Source organism: Eurosta solidaginis, chromosome 3, assembly GCF_040869045.1.
Source record: "Eurosta solidaginis isolate ZX-2024a chromosome 3, ASM4086904v1, whole genome shotgun sequence".
Lineage (NCBI taxonomy): Eukaryota > Metazoa > Arthropoda > Insecta > Diptera > Tephritidae > Eurosta > Eurosta solidaginis.
In genome coordinates, this window is record NC_090321.1 from 188078193 (window position 1) to 188102451 (window position 24259).

At 36.8% G+C, this 24259-nt stretch overlaps 2 protein-coding genes across 6 annotated transcripts in view; both read right to left on the reverse strand.

Moving 5' to 3' along the window:
* LOC137244792 (aquaporin-like) overlaps nt 1-2283 on the reverse strand; it is a 165612-nt gene extending 163329 nt beyond the window's left edge. Inside the window, exons 1-2 of one of the 4 annotated variants that reach the window (XM_067774306.1) lie at nt 2241-2283; nt 1371-1510 (exon numbers count right to left, since the gene is read on the reverse strand). In XM_067774306.1, coding sequence (XP_067630407.1) covers nt 1371-1506 — 136 coding nt within the window. In that variant the 5' untranslated portion in view covers nt 1507-1510; nt 2241-2283. Of the gene's footprint in view, nt 1-1370; nt 1786-2202 lie in introns of those variants that run through there. The other 3 variants (XM_067774307.1, XM_067774305.1, XM_067774304.1) reach the window with 3 other exon arrangements.
* A 1896-nt stretch (nt 2284-4179) lies between these two features.
* LOC137246857 (uncharacterized) lies at nt 4180-22421 on the reverse strand. 2 transcript variants are annotated; one of them, XR_010951726.1, is made up of 2 exons: nt 21554-22421; nt 4180-5190 (listed from the first exon to the last, which is right to left on the reverse strand). XR_010951726.1 is itself a non-coding variant. In XM_067777872.1 (2 exons), exons 1-2 carry the CDS (start codon nt 9783-9785, stop codon nt 4636-4638), a joined length of 618 nt encoding a protein of 205 aa, XP_067633973.1. In that variant the 5' UTR covers nt 9786-9948; the 3' UTR covers nt 4180-4635. The 2 variants fall into 2 exon arrangements, 1 of the variants encoding a protein (XP_067633973.1); XM_067777872.1 differs by lacking the exon at nt 21554-22421 and adding an exon at nt 9723-9948.
* Between the last annotated feature and the right edge of the window lie 1838 nt (nt 22422-24259).

Sequence of the window (24259 nt, forward strand, 5' to 3'; positions counted from 1 at the left end):
CACCTTGAAACATTAGGGAGTAACTAATCGGCCAAGTAAGTCGCCCTCAAAATCATAAACAGTCTTAGTGTATATCCCTGCGTTACTCATGGGTGAAGACCGTGGATAAAATTTAAAAAATGTGTTGGGAAAGCTTTTGCTTTACCACTTTGAGTGTTCTTACGAAGGACAAAGCCTAACCTGGTTAAAATATGTGCTTACGTATACATATTTGTAACAGGATCCGTAACGTGTAGGTGATATTTAAACACGGTTGATAGCCTATAATCAATGTGATTCCCTCTAAGGAATTAGTTGGGGATAGGGCCGCCAACTTTATGAAATGTCAAACCGGTAGACTTGGGTGTTGAATGATGAAGTGTGGAAATCGAAATTAACATTTCAGGCCCTATTTTATAGTTAAGCAAATAAAGTGATTTTTCAAACCCTTGTCACACGTGCATATATCTTCAACTTAAGTATGAGGTGAGAATCATTTCAAAGGGGTTCTTAGACACCTGAAGCCTACTAAATGATTTTGCATCCCTGATTTCGCTGAAAGAATAACAGCCAATCGGGATATAGAATTTCGGCACCTTTTTCGGATAACTTGCTTTTCTAACAACTTGAGGGCAATTTGAAAACATGTTCGACTTGGGTTATTTTATTTAAATAAATTAAATTTTTTATATAATTTTTCTTTTAGAGTTTTGTTTTAATAACTTGGTGAATTCGGAGATGCAAAGCCCGTGTTAAGCTGGCATTGAAAGCGCTTGTTTTCTCAAATATCTTTTGAATGGTTAGAAAGTGTTAAATTTCGCAATTTGATTTTTATAACTGGCAGTGATGCGCATCCCTTGATATTCCTTTCGACCATATCGAACCAATTTTGAACAATAAATGGCCTAGACAGTCTTAAAAAAAGTAGAAAATATAGTAATGCGCCGATATTTTTGACATTCGGCGGCGAGGTGGAAAAACGGCGTTTACCGGCGTCGTATATCTCTAGTCTCGTAGAATTTAGTGGACTTGCATGTACAAGGCCGTTGGTATTGAATTGGGTAACACTGTTGCATGCTACGTTTTACATACGATTTTTTCAAAAAAAGGTTGATTGCAGGTAAATTATCTGCCCCTTTCGAGAAAGATCGCCCACTAGGATTCGTGATCCACATTTGCAGAAAATTACAAACTTTTACTGGTAATAGTGAAAAAAGATAGAAAAACTTTGCACTTAGAAAAAATAAATTAAATTCACTAGTATGAATAGTTCTCTCATTGTTCTCAACGTGCTGCTAGTTATCTTGAAATGCACTGTACTTCTGCTTTTGATTATATAATTATTTATTTTATTACTATCTTATAAAATAAAAAATAAAATCGAAAATTACCCGTTGATATGCTGTCCGCTGAATACGTCATTTCTGTATTTTCCTGAAACACTTTTCTTTCACGTTGTTCGTATGAGATTTGCACTTGAGTTGAAGTGTTTTCGGGAGCAACCTGTGGCCTTGTGGTGGACGCCATGCAACTAAATTCAATATGAACGGTCACTTAGCTAAGATCACTTAAAACAAAATTTACAACTCAGCGCTTTATGAAATTTTCGCCTGCGAACAAAAAAAAAAAAACGATGCGCACCGCACGTTAAGTGATTTGTTAAAAAATAAAATTGAAATTAATTAACGTGTTAACGATACCGATATCTGTGTTAAAGTGTGAACTGAATCACTTTGAGGAGAGTGATGCACCGACTTTTCTACTAATAAATGCAATGTGTTATATTTGTTGTAAAAAACTACACACGGTAATGCAATTGTTGTATTTATTTACGCTGATCGCATTAGCAATGACTTTATTTACATGTTATTAAAAATTATTGTGATGAGCTTTTTCCGTTATTATCGAGCTATTCAAACTAACTCCGTAAGTATCAGGCGCGCTTTTGACAATGAGCTCCACTCGACAACAATAACAAAAAAATTAACATTAATAGTTACACAAGTGCTAGAAGAATAAAATACAAGTGAGCAAATAATATTAAAAATAAAAATATTTAAAGAAATTGTTTTTTTTTTAATTGTTTGCATTAATTTTCTATGTAAAGACAAAAAAATAACACTGACGAGTTGTAAATTAAGCGTCGAAAATTGTTTATTTATGCTTGGCGCACAATTAAATAGCAAATAAGCTGAAATATTTCACACTCAACACTTTCTTTACTATTTTTTTTCTAACGTTTTAATTAATTCTATAATAACCGTTGTGTTAAGCCGATCGTAGGCGAGAAGTGTGCGTGCTTGTTAGTCGTGTTTTGAACTGAGGTATAAAGCAAGTGTGTGATCGCTTTTTTTTGGGTGGAGGTGGCATTAACTGTAAAACGTTGTTGGCGTTAGGGTTGTGGCGCTTAGGGCTGTGGCTATGATTGGTGCTGAGCGCGAAAGGGCGCACCTGATTCAACTTATTGTAGCGGTTGCTGACATATTCAAAAGTCGCTAGTCTAAAAAACCGCAAAATATTACAATCATTATAAAGAAAACGAAATCTATGCCATCTAGAAAAGTTATATGCTAAGTTCTGAATTTTGACAGCGAATTGGGAGTAATGTTTTAATAATTTTGTTATTATTTTCGTATTGGTAGTAGATGTCTCCTGCGGACAAGCGGGCTTAGAATATAGGCGCGGTAGGAATGCCTGTATTGAGAGGCGACTAAAATCCAGATCCTACCAATGCAAAATCTTCGTAGCAAATCCTCTGATGATGGGCACGGAAAACCTTAACCAGACTATGGGTTGGTTGGTTGGTTGGAGTGGCGAGTCCCAATTGACTCCAATTAGCGCTCATGCGCCGTTTTGATACCACAAACTCGTGAGTTAACCAATGAAAGGGTGTTGTAAGAAAACTAATAAACATTTTCAAGCGCCTCAAGGAAACCCGCCCCCCTATATCTATGCTGTGGAGTTTATAAATTTGAGAAGCTCTCCCGGCCTAACATCCTTGAGTTCTGGGAGGCTTTCGAAAAAAGGTTTTCCAAGAAACTTTATTCTGCTTCGACAGTGTGCTGGGAATTCGCACAGCAGATGCTCAACCGTTTCCTTCGCCTCCGGACGATTGCAGCTGCGACAGGAAGTACTGTGTTCCAGTCCCATCCGTCCCGCATGTACCCCAATTATCCAATGCCCCGTGAGCAGCACAACTACTCTGAATATATCCCTTCTGTTCATCTTAAGGACAACTATAGATCATGTTTCGTTATATAATGGCCACCTGCTCTTGGAAACTCTACAGGTCCGCAACCGATTCCACCTATTGTTGGCCTCACACAACCAGTGCTGGGAGATGTGACCCTTGATAAGTCTTAGAGATGCAAGGACCTCCTTCGCTCCTGAGACATCAAGAGCCGCTCCATGCCAGCTCATCCGCCATCTCATTACCCTGTATGTTTCGTTGCTCCGGCATCCATATCAGGGTAACGATCTGCCGGCTCGCCAGAATCATGGCGCTCTCCCTACACTGCCCAACCAGGTTTGATAATACCGTCTCTGACCCGGGGGCCCCAAAAGCCGTCTTGCTATCGGATAAAATGGCTACTCTGTTACCGTTACCATTGATATCCACTAACGCTTTACACGCCTCTTGGATAGCAAAAATCTCAGCTTGAAACACGCTTGCCGAGGCGGACTATGATTTAAAGGACCACGTCTAAGAGCATATACCTGAAACGTCCAGACTCTTTTAGGAGGAGGAACCGATGGACTGATAATAAGCGTTAATCATAAAAGGGGCATTTTTAATATAACGATGCCGTTGACAACTATATGTACTCCTGTGATGACTACCTCCGTGGCACGACTGCCTGCAGCATTACATAAATTCCATCTTTGGCGACTTTAACGCCTAGTTCTACAGTTGAAAAATCTGCCTTCACAATACAACAGCTCCCACTGGGTTAACTCTTTCACCCCTGAGTTTTTTTTCGAAATCAGACGGGGTTTTCATCAAATACTGTAATATGGCTAAAATATAAGATGTTTGGCATACCTGAAAAATCTGATATCCTTTCCATTATCCTGGGATATATAATCCCAATAACATTTATAGGTGGGACGCATAAGTCCCAATAATACCAAAATCGCCAAAAAATTAAATAACAACTTTTAAAAAAAAATTATTAATTTCACTTTTTATTCATGTTTCCTCTGAAAATTTAAGTCACTTGCGAAAAGAAGCAAAACATTTAAAACATAAAGCGTTGATTGCATCCAGAAAAGGCGTATTTGGTCCTGTTTTCCTTATTTTGTAAGGTGCAATGAACGCATCGACGACGAGAAGGTTGTTCAATAGGAAGATGATCGCCAATATTTAGACGTTCAGTTTGTGATCGCTTTGCTAGTCTTCCACCATATTGACATGTTGTGAGTTTTTTTGCTTTATTCCTCCGGCTATCATTGACTGGGCTAATGGAACTATGAATTGAATGAGCGGAATTTTACGGCGTTGACGTTTTGTAAATATTATCCGAGAGTTAACAACAGCTAGCATAAAAATCTTGGCCATCAGTAAAGTGAAACGATCGCGAGAAATACTATTTTTTAACATATGGTTCCCCATCGATTCATTTTTACTCCAATATGATGGTAAGTGGTTGTAGTGCATTACGAAAGTGACTCTAAAAAAAGCATAATTTCGTACTCATCGGTAAGAGAGCACTTTTCAGATTTTTCTCTGTTTAATTTTTGAATACATTGGTTTGTACACTCTGCAATACGTATATATAAACTTTCTGGAAAGAGTTTCCGGAAAACATCAAACTCTGAAGCACAATGAGGAATGTCAATAAGAACTTCATGCCCTTTTTCTACCGGCATTATATACTTCGGTTCGAAAATGACGCCGGCGTCAAACTTTGTCCAGCTACATTTATTACCTAATGACTGATCTTCACAGTTCTCTAAAGAATTAAGTTGATCGCCTATATCTTGACCGTCATCGTCATCCATTTCTGATTCAGGAGAAGTGTCATCACCTGATTTGTTTACATATTTAGCGTTTGCTAAAGGAACTTCCGCATCTTCGTCATCGTCATCCGATGGTACATAGCTAGACTCAGATGCACTAAAATCATCGGCCATATCGTCGCTATCGTCACTATCGTCTTGTAGAAAATAATCAGCAATTTCCTTCTCACCCAATTTTTTCCTTGGACACATCTAAAGGTAAAAACAAATATTGGGTTATTATTATCCCAAACAAACACATTATTGGGATTATATGTCCCAATGCAGTTACAAATGAAGGCTCAGAACCAAAAGGATCTAAGTGACATTTTTTTTAAAATTGAGTTATACCCATATTTGTATATTTAATATAGTGTCTATTTGTTGACAATGCGATCCAAGCCATTTTGGACATTTTAGTGCCATATATTTACTAGGCCAAAAACGTACTAAATTTTATTGCATTAATGATTGGAGCCAAAAGGATCTATGTGTGCTCCTCCAAGCAATAAAATTTAATTGCTCGGCCAAAAGAACATGCAGAATTTTTTGAAGTAAGCAGTTTCGTAGCCCGTTTAATTTTAGTATAATAAAGAGGTAAACTTAAGTTCGTAGGAAGTCTCGGTGATTTGAAAGAGGTGAAGAAGCCTCTCCCCTCTCTCGTCTGTGCCGCAGACTTGGGTTCAATATTTGACTAATGTAAAAGCAGGCTTTCATGAAAATACATCATCGTATAGCTGAGACAAAAAATTACGATTTTCATACGAATATTCCCCATGAGACAAACATCAAAAATTCACAAAAAAAGTCAAAATAAGAAGGATGATGAAAATGCAGAACTTGATGAAGCCCACGACACTCTTTTATCTGATTACGATAATTAGACACATGGTGGTTCACAGCCCAAATCGTCCACGATGAAAAATGCAAATTTGAACAAGAACTTCTTTAGACAAGATATAATGGTTTATAAACAAAATATTATGATAGTGATTAAAGTTTTGAAAATTACACGATTTTGTTGCTGAAAATCGCCACAAAAAATTTTTGGTGTCCTGTAAAAAAGGACGGCCTATAAAACCGATTTAAATTATCCTTTTTTAAGCTTCTTTCCGGATTTGCTGTAATATCTATTTAAGTATCGTAATTAAAGAAAAATTTAAAGATTTCATGTATTAATAAGTCTTTAGGCATATTTGGGTTAAAAATAGCGAAATTTTTGCTGAACTGCAACTGTACGTTGTATATTTTCTTTAAATACTTAATATAATGTCACTGTGCCTCATGTGTGCCAAATTCGCGAAAATTTTCCGAATTTTCAACTTTTTTCTCAAGATTTTTAGAACTCCTTTGAGTAAGCAGTTTTGAAGCCAGTAAATAAGTTAATCTTAGTTTTGTAAAAAATTTCCCTAACTTTTGGCAATTTTTTTCTTGAGTTATACCCCATAGGAACTTCTTAACGTAATTTTTTTTATATGGAAAAAAGTCCTTATCCTCGTAAGAAAAAAAAAATTGCCAAAAATCAGCGATACATTCTACGAACTTAAGCTTAGCACTTTATTATACTTAAATTAAACAGGCTACAAAACTGCGTACTCGAAACAATTTTAAATGTTATTTTAGCCGAGCAATCAACGTTCGAAATTTTATTGCAACAATTTTTGGAGCCAAAAGGGTCTAAGTGCGCTTGGATCCAGAAAAAAAATACCCAAAAATCAGCGAGATTTCCTACGAACTTAAGTTTAGCACTTTGTTATACTAAAATTAAACGGGCTACAAGACTGCATACTCGAAAAAATTCTACGTGTTCTTTTGGCGGAGCAATCAACGTTCGAAATTTGTTTGCAATAATTTTTGGAAATTTTTGCAATACTTTTTGGAAATTTACAGTTATTTTCCATCTGCAGTAAACATCCTTTGAATTACGGGTTCGAATCGAGCTCAAGGCCTAACAATAATTTTTTATTATTATTATTGTTATGATACATTTTTTCTTAATTGAAAAAATTTTTAAATTAGAATAGAAGAAAGAAAAAATTTAGACAACTGCCAAAGCTCTTTGTATAGATCCATTTCGGGAACTGCTAAATTCCTTCATCGGCAACGTTTAGGCGCCGCTGCTATAACCATTCAGCCATCACAGCGGTTTTTTGTTTGTCTTCATTAATCCTACTTCTATTCTGGTTCGTGCCAATTGATATTCACAACACTGCGACATCTGTTGCAGAATGGATGTGAAAATTGGACTTGTTTGATGGCAATGATACCATAGTGTCGTATTTTATTGACACTTTTTTCCCCGTGCTCTGGGATGTATTAACAATTTTTGTTGTTATATCGGCCTACTGATTTTAAGATCGCGGGTTCGAATCGAGCTCAAGGCCTAACAATAATTTTTTATTATTATTATTGTTATGATACATTTTTTCTTAATTGAAAAAATTTTTAAATTAGAATAGAAGAAAGAAAAAATTTAGACAACTGCCAAAGCTCTTTGTATAGATCCATTTCGGGAACTGCTAAATTCCTTCATCGGCAACGTTTAGGCGCCGCTGCTATAACCATTCAGCCATCACAGCGGTTTTTTGTTTGTCTTCATTAATCCTACTTCTATTCTGGTTCGTGCCAATTGATATTCACAACACTGCGACATCTGTTGCAGAATGGATGTGAAAATTGGACTTGTTTGATGGCAATGCTACCATAGTGTCGTATTTTATTGACACTTTTTTCCCCGTGCTCTGGGATGTATTAACAATTTTTGTTGTTATATCGGCCTACTGATTTTAAGATCGCGGGTTCGAATCGAGCTCAAGGCCTAACAATAATTTTTTATTATTATTATTGTTATGATACATTTTTTCTTAATTGAAAAAATTTTTAAATTAGAATAGAAGAAAGAAAAAATTTAGACAACTGCCAAAGCTCTTTGTATAGATCCATTTCGGGAACTGCAAAATTCCTTCATCGGCAACGTTTAGGCGCCGCTGCTATAACCATTCAGCCATCACAGCGGTTTTTTGTTTGTCTTCATTAATCCTACTTCTATTCTGGTTCGTGCCAATTGATATTCACAACACTGCGACATCTGTTGCAGAATGGATGTGAAAATTGGACTTGTTTGATGGCAATGCTACCATAGTGTCGTATTTTATTGACACTTTTTTCCCCGTGCTCTGGGATGTATTAACAATTTTTGTTGTTATATCGGCCTACTGATTTTAAGATCGCGGGTTCGAATCGAGCTCAAGGCCTAACAATAATTTTTTATTATTATTATTGTTATGATACATTTTTTCTTAATTGAAAAAATTTTTAAATTAGAATAGAAGAAAGAAAAAATTTAGACAACTGCCAAAGCTCTTTGTATAGATCCATTTCGGGAACTGCTAAATTCCTTCATCGGCAACGTTTAGGCGCCGCTGCTATAACCATTCAGCCATCACAGCGGTTTTTTGTTTGTCTTCATTAATCCTACTTCTATTCTGGTTCGTGCCAATTGATATTCACAACACTGCGACATCTGTTGCAGAATGGATGTGAAAATTGGACTTGTTTGATGGCAATGCTACCATAGTGTCGTATTTTATTGACACTTTTTTCCCCGTGCTCTGGGATGTATTAACAATTTTTGTTGTTATATCGGCCTACTGATTTTAAGATCGCGGGTTCGAATCGAGCTCAAGGCCTAACAATAATTTTTTATTATTATTATTGTTATGATACATTTTTTCTTAATTGAAAAAATTTTTAAATTAGAATAGAAGAAAGAAAAAATTTAGACAACTGCCAAAGCTCTTTGTATAGATCCATTTCGGGAACTGCTAAATTCCTTCATCGGCAACGTTTAGGCGCCGCTGCTATAACCATTCAGCCATCACAGCGGTTTTTTGTTTGTCTTCATTAATCCTACTTCTATTCTGGTTCGTGCCAATTGATATTCACAACACTGCGACATCTGTTGCAGAATGGATGTGAAAATTGGACTTGTTTGATGGCAATGTTACCATAGTGTCGTATTTTATTGACACTTTTTTCCCCGTGCTCTGGGATGTATTAACAATGTTTGTTGTTATATCGGCCTACTGATATTAAGATCGCGGGTTCGAATCGAGCTCAAGGCCTAACAATAATTTTTTATTATTATTATTGTTATGATACATTTTTTCTTAATTGAATAATAATAAAAAATTATTGTTAGGCCTTCAGCTCAATTCGAACCCGCGATCTTAAAATCAGTAGGCCGATATAACAACAAAAATTGTTAATACATCCCAGAGCACGGGGAAAAAAGTGTCAATAAAATACGACACTATGGTAGCATTGCCATCAAACAAGGCCAATTTTCACATCCATTCTGCAACAGATGTCGCAGTGTTGTGAATATCAATTGGCACGAACCAGAATAGAAGTAGGATTAATGAAGACAAACAAAAAACCGCTGTGATGGCTGAATGGTTATATCAGCGGCGCCTAAACGTTGCTGATGAAGGAATTTAGCAGTTCCCGAAATGGATCTATACAACGAGCTTTGGCAGTTGTCTAAATTTTTTCTTTCTTCTATTCTAATTTAAAAATCCTTTGAATTAGTTGACTAACCTGCATTCATTTAGACAGGAATCATCTCAAATGCATTTACCCAGAATTTACAATAAGTAATTTACATTAACCTTAATTATCTCAATTCAACGTCGATGTTACTTAGATTCTTTTGATTGTAAGCCCTTCAAATATAAAAAACTTACTTTTTTCATTATATGTTTCCAATAGAATAATAAAGGAATAATCAGCCTAATTGTAAACTTCATATGAATAAATCAATCCCATGAATTTTTTATTTCCCATGAACAAAAAATTCGTATCGTTAATTTCATGTGAATCAATCCTTATATTCGAATTTCGAATATGCTATTGTGAACATCACTCATGTTTTGTTTACTAATTTTTGCAGAAAAAATTGCTGTTTTTATTTTTGCGTTAAATATTAAAATTGTAATGATTAGTGCTTACTTGCGCCTTTGTTTAATTGAAGAAGAAACTAATACCAGTCAGCAATTGGCTGAACGAGTGTCCAGGAGGATATTAAGCGAGAAGTGTAATCCCCTTGAATTACCCAATGCAAGGTAAACATGCGAATAATTATACTCGTAAACCAAATAAATAATCGCGTTTTAACTATTTATACATAGCTTTCACCAATTGTATAGAATAAATAAGCCGGCGTACAATTATTTGTTGGATGTATTGCACAGTGGTCTGCCAGTGGCACGTAAACGTTTTGCAATAGACACAGTCGTAAAGCTTTCAGCTGCTCTAAGATTTTTTGGTGAAGGAGCATACCAAAAAGGAGTAGGGAGGCAAGTGGATGTTGGCATATCGCAGTCAAGTTTTAGCCACGTCTTGTCTGAAGTATTGAATGTTTTTGAGGAGTGCCTTTGCAATCAGTGGATAAAATGGCCTACTAAAGACGAAATGCGTGAAATTGCTTTGGATTTTCATCAACAATTTAATATCCCAGGCATTATTGGCTGCATAGATGGCACACACGTTAGAATTATAGGTCCTAGGAATAACAATCACTTATATTATAACAGAAAGGGTTACTATAGTATGAATGTTTTGGTGATAGATTGGTAAAATTTGTGTATGCTTTTACGCATGTTAATAATTTTATCTGAAGGTATGTGATAACAAAATGGCAATAAGATACGTCGATGCTACACACGCTGGAGCCTGCCATGACTCATTAATTTGGAATACAAGTAAATTGAGGGTTTCAGTGGAGCAGGATTATTGCTAGGAACTAGAAATGTTTGGCTGCTAGGTAAAATTTTAATGAAATCTATAAGTCCCAAAATCAAATTTTGTTCATAGGCGACGCTGGATATCCATTGGAGCCTTGGTTGCTAACACCCCACAGATCAGCGGAAGAGGGCTCCACAGAAAGAAAATTTAATGAGGTTCATGCACGTGGACGTAACATTGTGGAAAGGACCAATGGCGTCTTAAAAAATAGATGGAGGTGTGTACTAGGAGCCTAAGAAAGCAGCTCAAATTACTAATGTCTGTTGCGCGTTGCACAATATATGCTTAAAGTATCGGTGCGATGACACACCTTTTGTTTCAAATAGAGCTTCTCAACCGGAAATTCCTGAACACGTGCAGTGAGTCTAAGCGTATTTGAGCAAATATATAATTGCCTTATGTAAATTTATGGCAAAATGTTTTTATAATTGAATGACACTCTTCAAAGAAATGTCTGATCTGAATTAGCTCAAAAGCGGCTTTATTGTTAATCTTGCTTTACCAATTTGAAAAAATAAAGTACATAAAATTCATTTTTTTTTACAAAAACGTTCGAAACATTCTAATTAATGCCTAAGCTTTTCTTTGCAGCTAGTATTTTCAAATTTTGAACCTCGATTTGTCTGTTTATAAGTATGAGTTTACGGTCAACTTCAATTTTTCTGAGCCGTTCAATTTCCGAATTGTGGCGTTTTGTTTCCTTTAGGAAACTGTTTTGAATATTTTGAAAGTTTTCGAGGCCTTGGTTAAATTCCTTTAAGTGGCCTTCTATTTCAGTATAGTGATGACTCTGGATTTCCAAGCCCTTTCTGACGTTGTCATTCATTTCTTTTTGAACATCTAGTTCAATGTTTAATAGCTCCGAAGGGTTAATTTTTTTGCGAGTTTGCTGGCTGGTTTTTTGTGCAGGCAAAGCACTTTCCCTTTGCGTGTCACCGGCAGTTTCGGTGCTATTTGCGTCCAAGCTATTGTCCATGCAACTAAGTTCCACTTCAGAGTCCTCACTAGAGCTGTTCTCTTCATCACTACTGTTATTTTCACGTTGCTTACCAGTTGATTTCGTTGCATTCAAACCAAAAGGCTTGCCATCTTCTACATCTTCCGCAGCTGCTACTGACGCAGTTATATCCAAAATTGACTGTTCTAATACAGAAAGAACATGTTGCTTGCAAGGTCTTCCACCGATCTTTTTCCTATTTTTGGTATTTTCGACAGCCTTGTTTCGTATGTATCGGTTTTGATCAATCCAAACCTGTAAGCAATGGCTATATAAATTATGGCACATTCCATACGGAAAAGTTAAAAGGACCACGGCGCAAATTGAAAGATAAGCTCGGCCTTAATCTCCGCGGCCTAGACGTCTAGTCTTTTTTTCTAACATCTGCTCAATGAGAGAAATCTTTGACCTGACCATGCAATAGGAGCAAATTTTACACAAACTATGTACTGCCGCTGCGGACACCATACGCTACCAGTGAGACCGGAGAAAGAACTGATATGAAAAGCAATCTCGTACTTCCTTGGAAAAAAGGATGCTGTCTTTGGGACTACGCTGTGTAAGGGCACAGGAACTCGTCTTATTTGGAAGCGCTTCGGTGACGCTAAGAAGAAGACACCTACTTAGAAGAAAGAAACATAGGACCAATTGGAATGAGTGTGAATACATTCTACCTTTAGGGGAAGATAATTAATTTACTATGTGCAGCGCAGCTCAGTATAAAATATCCAAGTAAGCATTAATGAGAACGATGGCATGAGATAAAGGCAGGTAGATATCTAAATAAAGATACTCTAGTTAAATACAACGTAATCTTATCGAGCACCTACGTTTACATTAACTCGATGCTGAGAGGTCGACATGAATTTACTTAAGAGCGTAAATATTGTTTTGGTTTTTTTTTTCAATCGGAAGAAGGTATATACAATAGATAAAACAGCGTCAATTTAGATGATATGTAGGAGCTTCAAGTGAGATATCAAAAATTTTGTAATAATTTTTTCAAATTTAATTAGTGATCCCATGTGATTAATACTACCACTCTTCGTAGGAAGCCCTCACTTTCCATTTTTTTATGATTTATTATGGTTATTGATAAAAGTAGTTAGTTGATGTTTATTTAAAATAAAACTGAATGTGCAAATAGCTGTTTAAATAAAGATGTAGAACAAGCGCCGCATTATTGATGATTATATAATCAAAAGTCGCTTACTTAAGAGCTTCCCAAAATGCTTCAATATCGAGAATGGGGGTTACGAAAGAAACCAATGAACAAAATAAAAAAATTTTACCAGCAACGTTTTGAATGCAAATATAATTTATGTTTTAATTTAAATTTTGCCAATTGTCTAGCATACATTAAAATCATAAAGAAACAAGGTCAATCGAAATTAAAGCAGACGCGCTAAAACGTCAAACAAACGCCTTAGTGATGCACAGAATTAAATCTTGCACGAAAACTCAAAAAACTGTTTAAATTTTTTTTATTGTATTATTTATTTGAGTTTTTAATTCATTAGGTTCATATGAAAAGTTTTCGACCTATGCATTATATCTACGAACCTTGATATTCTCTCGTATGGTTTGTGGATGCGATTTGATAAGAATTTTGTATGTCGATGATAATTTTTAATACTTTTTCAGAGAAGCGGGACATGGAACGATTCATTCTACAAAATCTTATATATGATGCCATTTGTTTGAAACTATTTCGTATACAGATTTTGATCTAGACTCAAAAAAATGTATTCCAAAATGGGAGTGACTTTTCTCCAAAGGAATTTCTTCCTCAAAGCAAGAACATTTCTTATGATGGAAACCTGTTTTATATATATATGAGAATTATTTATTATCCAAAAATTCGTACACCAACTTGAGGAAAAAATGTCTATGGTGAAAATTCGCTCCCCTTTTTATGTTTTGGGGAAAATATATGCTGTTTTCACAAATCTGTGGGATTCGTGTAAAGCGGGAGAGGGTGAGAAAGAAGTAGAGGAAAAAGTGGAGTAACAGATAAAATCTTCTTGAAAGTTTCCCCCAAAACTAATTAAATTAGCCTAAACTTTGAGGGCTTCATATATTTAGTACATTTTGACGTAATGGCGTCGATGAAATGATTTGAACTTTACTATGTACATGGCCCGTAACGTGAAAGATGCACCAAAAGGGCTCAAATGGCTGGTGGATCAGGATACATGTAGGGGACGGCTTGTCATGGGTGTGGTTGCGAATGCGCATCACAGTGTATGGGGCCAACGTCAAGAAATGTGCTTGAAGGTATGAATGGAAGATCCTACACAGGCCATCTTTCTCAAATCATGCATATATCAGCTTCGGTCCATCTAAAAAGGGTAGAGAAGGGAACCTAGAACAACAGAATGTACAAGTTACAGGAATGTGTAGCAGGAAAGTCTATAGAGGTTACCACCGTAGAGGAGCTTGGGGGGTGCAAAAACTTTTTATCAAATGCGCTGACAACTGGATATAGGAGAGCGGTAATAGTGGAAGAAGATTCAACGAAAAATCGAAACCACCATGATGGAGTAAAGCGTTGTCTTCTTGGAGGGCAGGTAAAAACGATTTTTAAGGACGCAAAAATTGCGGAAAGCGAGAAGTGGTGGGACGAATATAAAGATAAATGAAATAAAGAGACCGAAGAGGGTTTCATGGGAGATACACACCAGGGACTGATAAAAAAAGGACAACGGGGAATAATCAGTTAGTAATGAAGGGTCCCTTGAGGTTCTACTTAGCACACACTTCCCATTAGGAGATGATGCGGAAGAGTTGTGTAATTGGGTCTACACTCCCAATACGGAGCGAGCTGTACCAGGACTGGTGAAAAATACCAAAATTTAATAGGATATTCCAAGCTATGTTGCACGTGACAGGTGAAACAATTACAGCAAAAGATACGAGTAAAATGGCTTTTTAAAAAAATAGTCACATATTTGGTAAGTGCAACATTAATAAAAGTTGTGCATGCACTTTATTTTGATTATATTCAAACTTCAGGAGAAACACTTTCTGCTCCGAACACCGGTACTCCAAGAATATACCCTATGAGTTTTCTGGAATTGCCGGGGCTTTCAATAATGTCTCGAAACGATCAATCAAGGCCTTAACAAGCTTGATCGGTTCTATGTTACGCTGCAGAAAGACTACGTCGCAATGAAGTCTATGCGAGACCACAGAATCTGTTAACAGTGAAACACCGCAGGGTGTGGATTACTATCACGAATGCAGCAGACACTGGTCATCAACCAATTGTTTAAGCGGTGCGACAGTGCGGAAAAAAATCTACTATTATTTACTACGAAAGATAAGATCCCGAATCGCACTAGGTCTTAGTTGAGAGGGATTGCTCTGCAAGAAAATTACAGCACAATATATCTGGGGAATTATACTCGAAGTAAATTGTGGTGTATACTCGAAGAAAGCATCCGCTATACTGTATGCACGTAGGTCCTATCGCCCACTCTTTTTCATTGGGTCTTTGCTGCAATTGTCTAGCCCACAATATTAATGATTGGATAACGGGAGCCCTAAAAGCTACCCCGACCACAGCATTTCATTCTATTCTGCACATTCCGCCTGCATGGCAAAAATGCCTAAGCAAAGTTTCTTTTGGGATGTATTCTTAAGCCTTTTTCCTTGAAGTTTATGACCCACAACCAAAATGCTTCTGGAAAAAGAAAATTCCGTATTTTGTTTTCAAGTTATGTTATTATATTCTTAAACTTTAGCTCTTGGTGTACTTTAGGTTTTAGTTTTTAAATGTGCGAACACCTGTTCAAACATAATCGTTGGACTACTTACTAAAGCAACTGGATTAAGTTCTTCAATATGGGTTTGTAAAGGGCGAATTAATGGTGTCTTATAACCATAAAGCCATAACCAGATAAAACAGCTGATCACACCTACCATAAGGAAATCAATGTAATCGAGTTAGCGTTATTGTATGGCACCATTAATCGATTACACTGATTTCCATAAGGTAGGTTCGATCAGCTGTTTTATCTGGTTATGGCTTTATGGTTATAAGTCACCATTAATTCGCCCTTAAAGCACCTGCTAAGTTATGAAAACGACATACCAGTGACCAGTAGAAAATGACTTGACTAACGTCAATTAAAACATAAAGCGAAGAACTATGCTTTGATGTACGCTATTTTTAAGGAATCCAAATCAAAACATCCAAATATCAAATACTTGCAGGGTAAAAGCAAATTAAGAGAATTTTTGAAATTTTATCTTATGACGACAGAGAAAGATTATCTTATGCAATTTAATTTAAGTCACGTTTCACAATAAACTGCTCGTGATTTAATTTAAATAGCATTCATCTCTTGCCCTTCACATTAAAAAGCGATTGGCGTTGTACCTTTGTATGTATGTCTGTATGTTTATTTTGTGTTATATGTATTAGGTTTTTGGTGAGTTTATGAGTTGTTATCGACATCAAAAAATCATAATTAACAATTTTGTTCCACAAACTGCTTAAAACCGATTTAAATTGATTGCGTTCAAATTGTAGCTGTAATTGAGACAAGTATGTAGGTATGTATATAAAACGTTATGATTTATATATCTATTAGGCTTATACTGACATTTACGAGTTTATTGACCGTATTGGATCCATATATGTATGAATAATTGATGTGAGAGAATCGTTGCAAGGAATTTATATTGAGCTCGCGGTAGGGTGTTCAATTATTCGAAATTTTTCTTAAACTGGTTTACGACTTGTTCAAAAATTCCAATTCTATTAAACGAGGTACCGTTCATCGCCATGCCTGTAACCATAAAATCGAGCATGTGATTTTAGCGACAGTGAGGGTAGGAAGGAACTTTCAGTTAGAAAATTCAAACTCAATGATGTCACACCAGCTTTAAATATGGTAATAAGAAGGTACTCGGCCAAGTAAGGATGAACTCTGCTTAAGGGGTTAAGTTGCGAAAGGGCTCAAGAGAGAAGATAAGAAAAGCGTCTAGTTACATAAAGCGGAAAGGCGTTAAAGGGAGAAGCTGGGTGAATCTGAAAGATCTGAACGAAATTATGGCAACTAACGGACGGTTTTAAGTTTGAAAGGTATGAACAATACTGGCCACCAGGTAACCGATATACTTGCGTGCGTACTTACATTGTGAATTTCATACTTTTCATCATTACTTCAGATCGGAATTGGAAGGCAGGAAGTCTGGCGAAACGATTGGGTTCGCTAAGGCTCATCTATCAATGGTTATGGGGGTTTTGACAGGGCACCGTCCAACATCTCTATATCTTGGAAACCTTATCCTGCTGAAGCTGTTTGGCGGATGATGAGGTTGAATCATCGATTCACTTAATACTTGATTGCCCAGCTTTTTCCAGAACTAGACGAAAGTATTTCGGTCTACCTCCGGGGGATTTATCCTAGGTTGGGATCGGTCTTATTTGGAACTATGTATATCATTGAAAAGCAAGGATTTTCTCAGTAGCTATAGCTAGGTCACCGTTATTTTGTGTGGTATCACATGGGACCTTCATCCCGTCCAAGTGAGCTGCCCTGGTAGCAAACACCTAACCTATGCCAACCTAAATAGTGAGGGAGATGATTCTTTGTATCCGGAGTAAGAGAACGATGAGAACAAAGTAAGGGTAAGGATGGTAGCAAAAAGAGGTTGGGTTTAAGAAAACGAAAGGAAGTGAGAGGAAGACAGCGAGCAAGAAGAAGAGCAACACTAAAAAGCATGAAAAACGATTAAGGAGTTGAGGAGAAATCTAAAAGGAAGAGAATAGTGAAAGTGAGGACGATTGTTGGAAAAAGGGAATAGAAGTGGGAAGCGGCGGCAGGAAGTCAGAAAGCGAGAAAGAAAAAGACGATAAGCCAAAACGAAGAGAAAGAACTTTGAAAAGATGAAGAAATGGTGAAATGGAGGGAAGTGATGAAGTGAAAGTGAGAGGAAGGGGAGGGGAATACACAATTGTTTATATTACTAAGGAACTGTTTTTATATTTGACTAAACTTCCAGAGATTGCCTGAAAACCCCAGGCGGAAGTAGAAGCTGTGACCAAAGTAATAGAAACACTCAACTTTCAAATTAGTCAGTAAAAGCAGATGCAAGAAGTGCGGTTAGCAGGAGGAAACGTGTCCTGCGCTCGCCAGGTAAGCCTCCAGGTATTAGAAGTGGCACAGCTATCGGATCTATAAGCAGTAAGTATCAATGTCCTAGAAGGCCTCTTTTATTTGTCAAGAGGATGGCGCTATTTTATTACATATGTCCTGGTTTTTGATAAGGGCATCCAGCTTGGTCGTTCCATTAACACTATGGTCTCATTTGATCTATGAGAGGTTCTCACGGACCGGACAGTTCAATTCTTGCTTTACAAATTCCGACATTCCTCAACACGATATTTTGTGCACGCGCATGACTCATATTAGCAAAATGAGAAGTAAGTTAAGGTCAGCATTGCTAAAGTATATTAGTCTCCCACCAATTAATCAATAATAGGTGCTAAAGTACGTCTATTTTTCCATTATTTTCTTAATGTTTTTGCATATTAAAAAAAAAGTTATTTTATGCTAATTTACATCAATTCAAACTTGACAGCCAACAAAAGTTTTTTTTAGTATTTTAATGAGGTGCGGATAGTTCCTATGCTTTGTTTTTGTTGCTGTTTAAACGAATTGCCACGAATATGCAATTAGAATGCGGCAGTAAGTAGCAGCTAATTTATAGCATGTGGCAACAACAATACGCGTAAAGATTAAATCAAATTATTTATCACCTCAGCGGGAAGCATGATATTACAAACGGCATGTGATTGGGAGCTTTGCTTGTTCGATATAGCGTGCGATTGACTGACGGTTTGCCACAAATAGCGGCAGTTGCCAGACAAAATAGGAAAAAATACATCCCAAGTGAAAAACATATGCAACAATTGACATTTATTGTAGCGGTTGAAGTTCAAGTCGTCACCTTTTTCGCTTACTTGACGGTCACAGTGTTGATTGCTTATTTTGTAAGTTTGTATGCAACTATGAAAAGTATGGAGTACTAAATGGCGCAGGGGGTATGAACTGCTGTAGTGTCAGTTGCGCTACCGGCTCGCGTTTGGGCCACAGACAGACTGTGTATTGAGTTGATTACAATGAACTTAATTTTGTATTATATAATTTGGTTTTGCACCATTTGGTTTTTTTTTGCATTTATATTTTTCAAATCAATTCGCTAATTTGTTATGGTCGTGCAAAAAAAGCTCCTAATTACGAAGGCTCTTGTCGTTGCGGTATTGTTGTCTAATAAAATTATCATTTAAAAAAAAAAATTATTGATGTATGTTTTGTTGTTTCGAAGCAAATGGATTTTATTGTTAATGATTGCCTGATGCCAATCGGTTTACCAAGTTTATGCCTAAATATTGGTTTATAGATTTTCAAAAACTGAACGTCATACTCAAGCCCCGAAGCACCGTCTTGGAGCAATCATTAAGGATGTGTTTAATAAATTCTCTACGGGCGTCTGAAGTCGATGTTGATCTCTTTCCATGTTTTATAGCAATGGTTCTTCTTTTGGCTCCCTATGGTTCCCAGCGGTATCACTTTGGCTCTAGCTGACTTACAACAACGACTAAATCGATTTCGGTAGTATAACGCATAAAATAATCATGGAATGCTTTGAAAATAAAATTTTGAATTGCGTTGGTGCCGGTATGTCACACAATCAAACGAACGGCAGGACAATCGATCGCGTTTCAATTACTGCTGGTCGACCTGCACCTGATGATGTTTAATTGTTAAACTGTTGAGTCTGGTAGATGGTGATTCTACACTATACGTACGTTTTTTGCAAGCTTTTCTTCGCCCAATGGCCTACATATCGCTTTTTGTGAACGTATTCCTCTTCTACTCTACCTTCCTCTCCATTCTGCGCGTACCTATTAACTAATATAGACCTTAGTGCCACTTTTGTCCATGCGAAATGAATTGATGAACTTTGATAAAATGTTAAAGAGGATGGAACTGTATCGTATATTCTTGGGGCACTTCGGCACCGTTTCGTGAACATTTCGGGATGACTTCAGTGTCATTTCGGGAATATATCGGAACCAATTTCGAACAGTTTCGAGATCGCTTCCGGATTATTTCTTGTACCATTCCGGGACAACTTCAGGATAGTTTCAAGAGTTTTTCCGCACAGCTACAAGATCCCTTCAGAATTATTTCGAGAATATTTCGGTACCAATTCGGAACGAGTTCATGACCACTTCGGAATTATTTTAGGTAAAATTTCGGGAAAACTTCAGAGCCATTTCAAAATTGTTTCGGAATAATTTTTGGACAGTGAGGGCATCCTTTTGGGTACACTTCAGGCCTATTTTTGGAATCATTCATATAGTCGTGCATTTTATAATTACGTTGTTTTCGACTTTCCTCGATATTTCCAAAACCGTTTTAAATATGGTTTGTAATGATAATTCGAATGCAATGTGATCCTTCTGCTCGCTGGCTCCTTAATGGGAAGCCAAAGATATAAGTGAGGTAACGTGGTTATGTACCGATGTGACATGGCACAACGGGATGTGGCAAGGTGAGATCACAGGAGCATTTAGTTGAATGTAGGTGAATGCAAGCTAGTGTCAAAAAAAACTGAACTAGACTCCTAGCATTCTCGACTACAAAAGGTTGAAGGGGTCTCGGCGGATGGAGCTCTCTCGTGCCTTAGCTCCTTCGGCGTGGGGTAGGTTTTTGCCGATACTCAACCTCAATTACACAAACTTTAATTTATAGAACTCCGGGCAGAAACGAAAAAGGGAGAAACCTCCTCGAATTAAAAAAAAAAAAATATCAAGTCTTGATGAAGTAACATAAAAAAATATATTTAAGAATATTTGAAACTTCCCCTTACGAGTGTGTATTAGGGCGCAAGGTCTATGGTGACATTCGACTCTTGCGTTCTGCACCCTACCCTACCATGATCTTCAATCTAAACTTGCATTGGAAGATACCCACATTAATTTCTCTTAACTTTTTATGTTGCCATGCCTACCAGGAATTAGAAGAAAGACTTAACACATGATAGTTTGTTTTCTTGAAAACTTTATAAATTCATATTTGGGTTTTACTAAACAATTTCTAATTCTAATGGTAGCTAAACCAACTTCTTTGACGAGTAACCCTCGTAATTTCAACATCAATAAACTTCAAACTATATGAATTGGTTCTTAATAACAACAAATTCTCGCCTACGTACTTATTGACTTTACAAGGGGCTAATAAAAATGTTAATGTTTAAACTCTTATATCTCTATTGATTTGGGTTTCCAACTCAGAGAGATTTATGAATAAAAAAGCAAATGCAAGTCCAAATCGATCAATGAGATCAAAGGCACAAAAAAAATCGAATGCAACTGTCGATGTCTCTTCGACAATTATTAACTCTATGTGGAATTTTATCCTTTCGGTTGGTTTTTTTCAATTAATGTTTTCACGGATTTTATGTAAATGTTTAGCTGTCACCAAATCGACAAATGTACGTTTGTAATTATGTAGGTATGTAGGTATGGACACCAACTACCTATTCTGAACGAGTGCGAGTGAGCTTATAGCGAAAATACACGATTTATGAAAATGCCAATCAGCATTACTGAAAATATAAAATTTCAAACACTATGGAAAATTAACTTTAGGCAAAGAAAATGGTTGCCGGCATACGTACATATTTATGGCGATATGGATCGGCTGAATACAAATGGTAACGAAAGAATTAGATAGAAAATATATAACTTACGTGCTTATAAATTCGCGTTCAGCTGCAGCGTTGAAAGGCCTTCCATCGTTGTAGTTGTTATGCGATGTTGCGGTAGGTAGGAGCTTGAATCAGCTGGTTGTACTTATCAGCAAATTTCGTTTTCTTTCGTTACATAAAAATTATCCTAACTTAACAGTTCTTTAGAAAACGTAGTTTTCTATCTATATAGGTATATCTTCTTTGATTGTCCGCAGCGAAGTATACGAACATTTACTTGATTAAATCTGATTTTGATTTAATTGAGATTTTTGCGTGTGCTTTTCTAAGCGGTGGGGTTGGTATTTGCAACAACAACGAACACAATATGATTGGCAATGACTTTTACATTGATTATTTATAATGCACTAGCTTGTAGAAGTGTTTAGTTTTCTTTTAGCTACTCAACATCTTCGGATGTTTTTAACTTATTACGAGTATACATTGAATAATACACTTCACATTTAATTCACGCTTTTAAATTAACTAATCCTCGACTTATTTCTTTCTTTTTTTTTCTCTCTTTTTGTAACAACTCTTTGTTTTCTAATGTCCAGTAGTTATTATTTTAACTCTTTTTGTTGCACCAAATCTTTTTGGCTATATATATTTCGTTCAAACTTTCCGCACTCTATCGCTTTTACTTCTCAACTCTTTTCCTGACTTTTTCCACTTATTTTTCACTAAATTTATTTTGGTTATTTCGTTGGGAATTTCTTTCCTGGATCAACCCTACTCTTGTTTAGCTCGAATTTTGGCTGGTACCGCCTATCCCGTCCGCTTGCCTCTGACTACTGAGATGTGATTGGTTTTGCACATTGTTGGATGGCAAAGGCCTGGATGGGTAAAGTACAACACCTATGTGCAGTTGTGCCTGTACATTGGTACAGATATACAGAACAAAAGCAAAAGGCTGTTGCTGCCCCGTTATAGGCTGCTTAGTGTTCTGACTTTTCCACTCGCAATAAAAATATATCCACACCCACACCTGTCGTGGATGTAAGATTTTGGTGTCGGGTGTGGTTCTTCCCTCCGATGGAATTTCTATGGCACTGTAACAATGTGCATAAGTAAATGCAACAACCTGGCACTTTTCTATTTAACTTCCATGTATACATACCTGGGAATTCGTAAGTTGGACTTTAAAGTCCGAATTGGGCGGAAATCGAGTCTGGTACTCGGCGATGACTTGGAGGTTGTCCAAAAAAGTGTAACTGTCATGTGGTCAGCCTTTTTATAGCTTCGGAAATTGCCGCTCAATATATATATTTTTTTCTTTTGGAAAGTCTCTATTGAAGTTAGCTGTGGTTTATAGTACGTTCAGTGCGATATAAGTTAGATCAAATACCAACAGCAGCGCCATCCATTAGACGAACTAGAATTTCATTTTATCGCCTGCGACAAGTTTTTGTCGCGAACTGTAGGCGATGAAAATGTTTGACATTAATTTTGATAGCGACCATTACAGGTTATGAAAACCACATTGTAATAAAACTCCTTTCTCTCACTGTCCGTTTGGTACCCGTATCGTGCAAACACATTCTAGGCGTACCCTCAGTCCCCATTGTACGCCTACAATACAGGCTGTTGCAAATGAACAAAGCATCTATTTTGGTCGAGATGTTTTCAAGATGTGGCGGCCACCGTGGTGTGATGGTAGCGTGCTCCGCCTACCACACCGTATGCCCTGGGTTCGCACCCCGGGCAAAGCAACATTAAAATTTTAGAAATAAAGTTTTTCAATTAGAAGAAAATTTTTCTAAGCGGGGTCGCTCCTCGGCAGTGTTTCGCAAGCGCTCCGAGTGTATTTCTGCCATGAAAAGCTCTCAGTGAAAACTCATCTGTCTTGCAGATGCCGTTCGGAGTCGGCATAAAACATGTAGGTCCCGTCCGGCCAATTTGTAGGGAAAATCAAGAGGAGCACGACGCAAATTGGAAGAGAAGCTCGGCCTTAGATCTCTTCGGAGGTTATCGCGCCTTACATTTATTTTTTATTTATTTTTTTATTTTCAAGTTTAGGTCAGTCAACATACTAGGTTCCATCTTTTATTTTTTTTATATATAATCATGGAATCCGAATCTAACAATCGGTTCGCCTGAAATTTTGTACGTTATCTTGGTCACAGAATAGGATTCTTTTTTCGGGAACTGAACCATCGGTCGATCTATTCGAAAAATGATACGTGGATAGTAGGCCGGGTCGATTTGTGGGGAGGTAAAAAAATCGCCCATTGCTCTGCGAAAATCATATTCTAGGGATCAAAATAAGAAACTTTGCCGGAGGAACCATACCTCTAAAACGAATTATGATGTCCCCCTCTTTGGGTCGTAGGGGCAAATTTTGAAAAATTCCACTTTGAAATGCCTATGTTTTTTCTTTTTGGAGTTTATTTTTCTCTTTAGAAATTTATTTATTCAGAACATATGTAAATGAAAAAATGAATTTAACTTAGTAATAGAAAAGAAATTAAAAAAAAAATATTAGAAATTAGCGTTTTTACAACCCGCTTTTAAAACCAAGGCATCACTGTGATGCATTTGCATGTCGTAAACATAGTTGTGTGGGTTTTTTATTCAGCCGTTTTAATAAATGAAGGTATCACTGTGACACAATTGCAGATCGTAAAATTGCCTGTGTTGTTTTTTTTAAGCCACCACAAGACACAGCAGGTAGAATTGAAATTGCCCTACCCAAAAGTTCGACCCAAA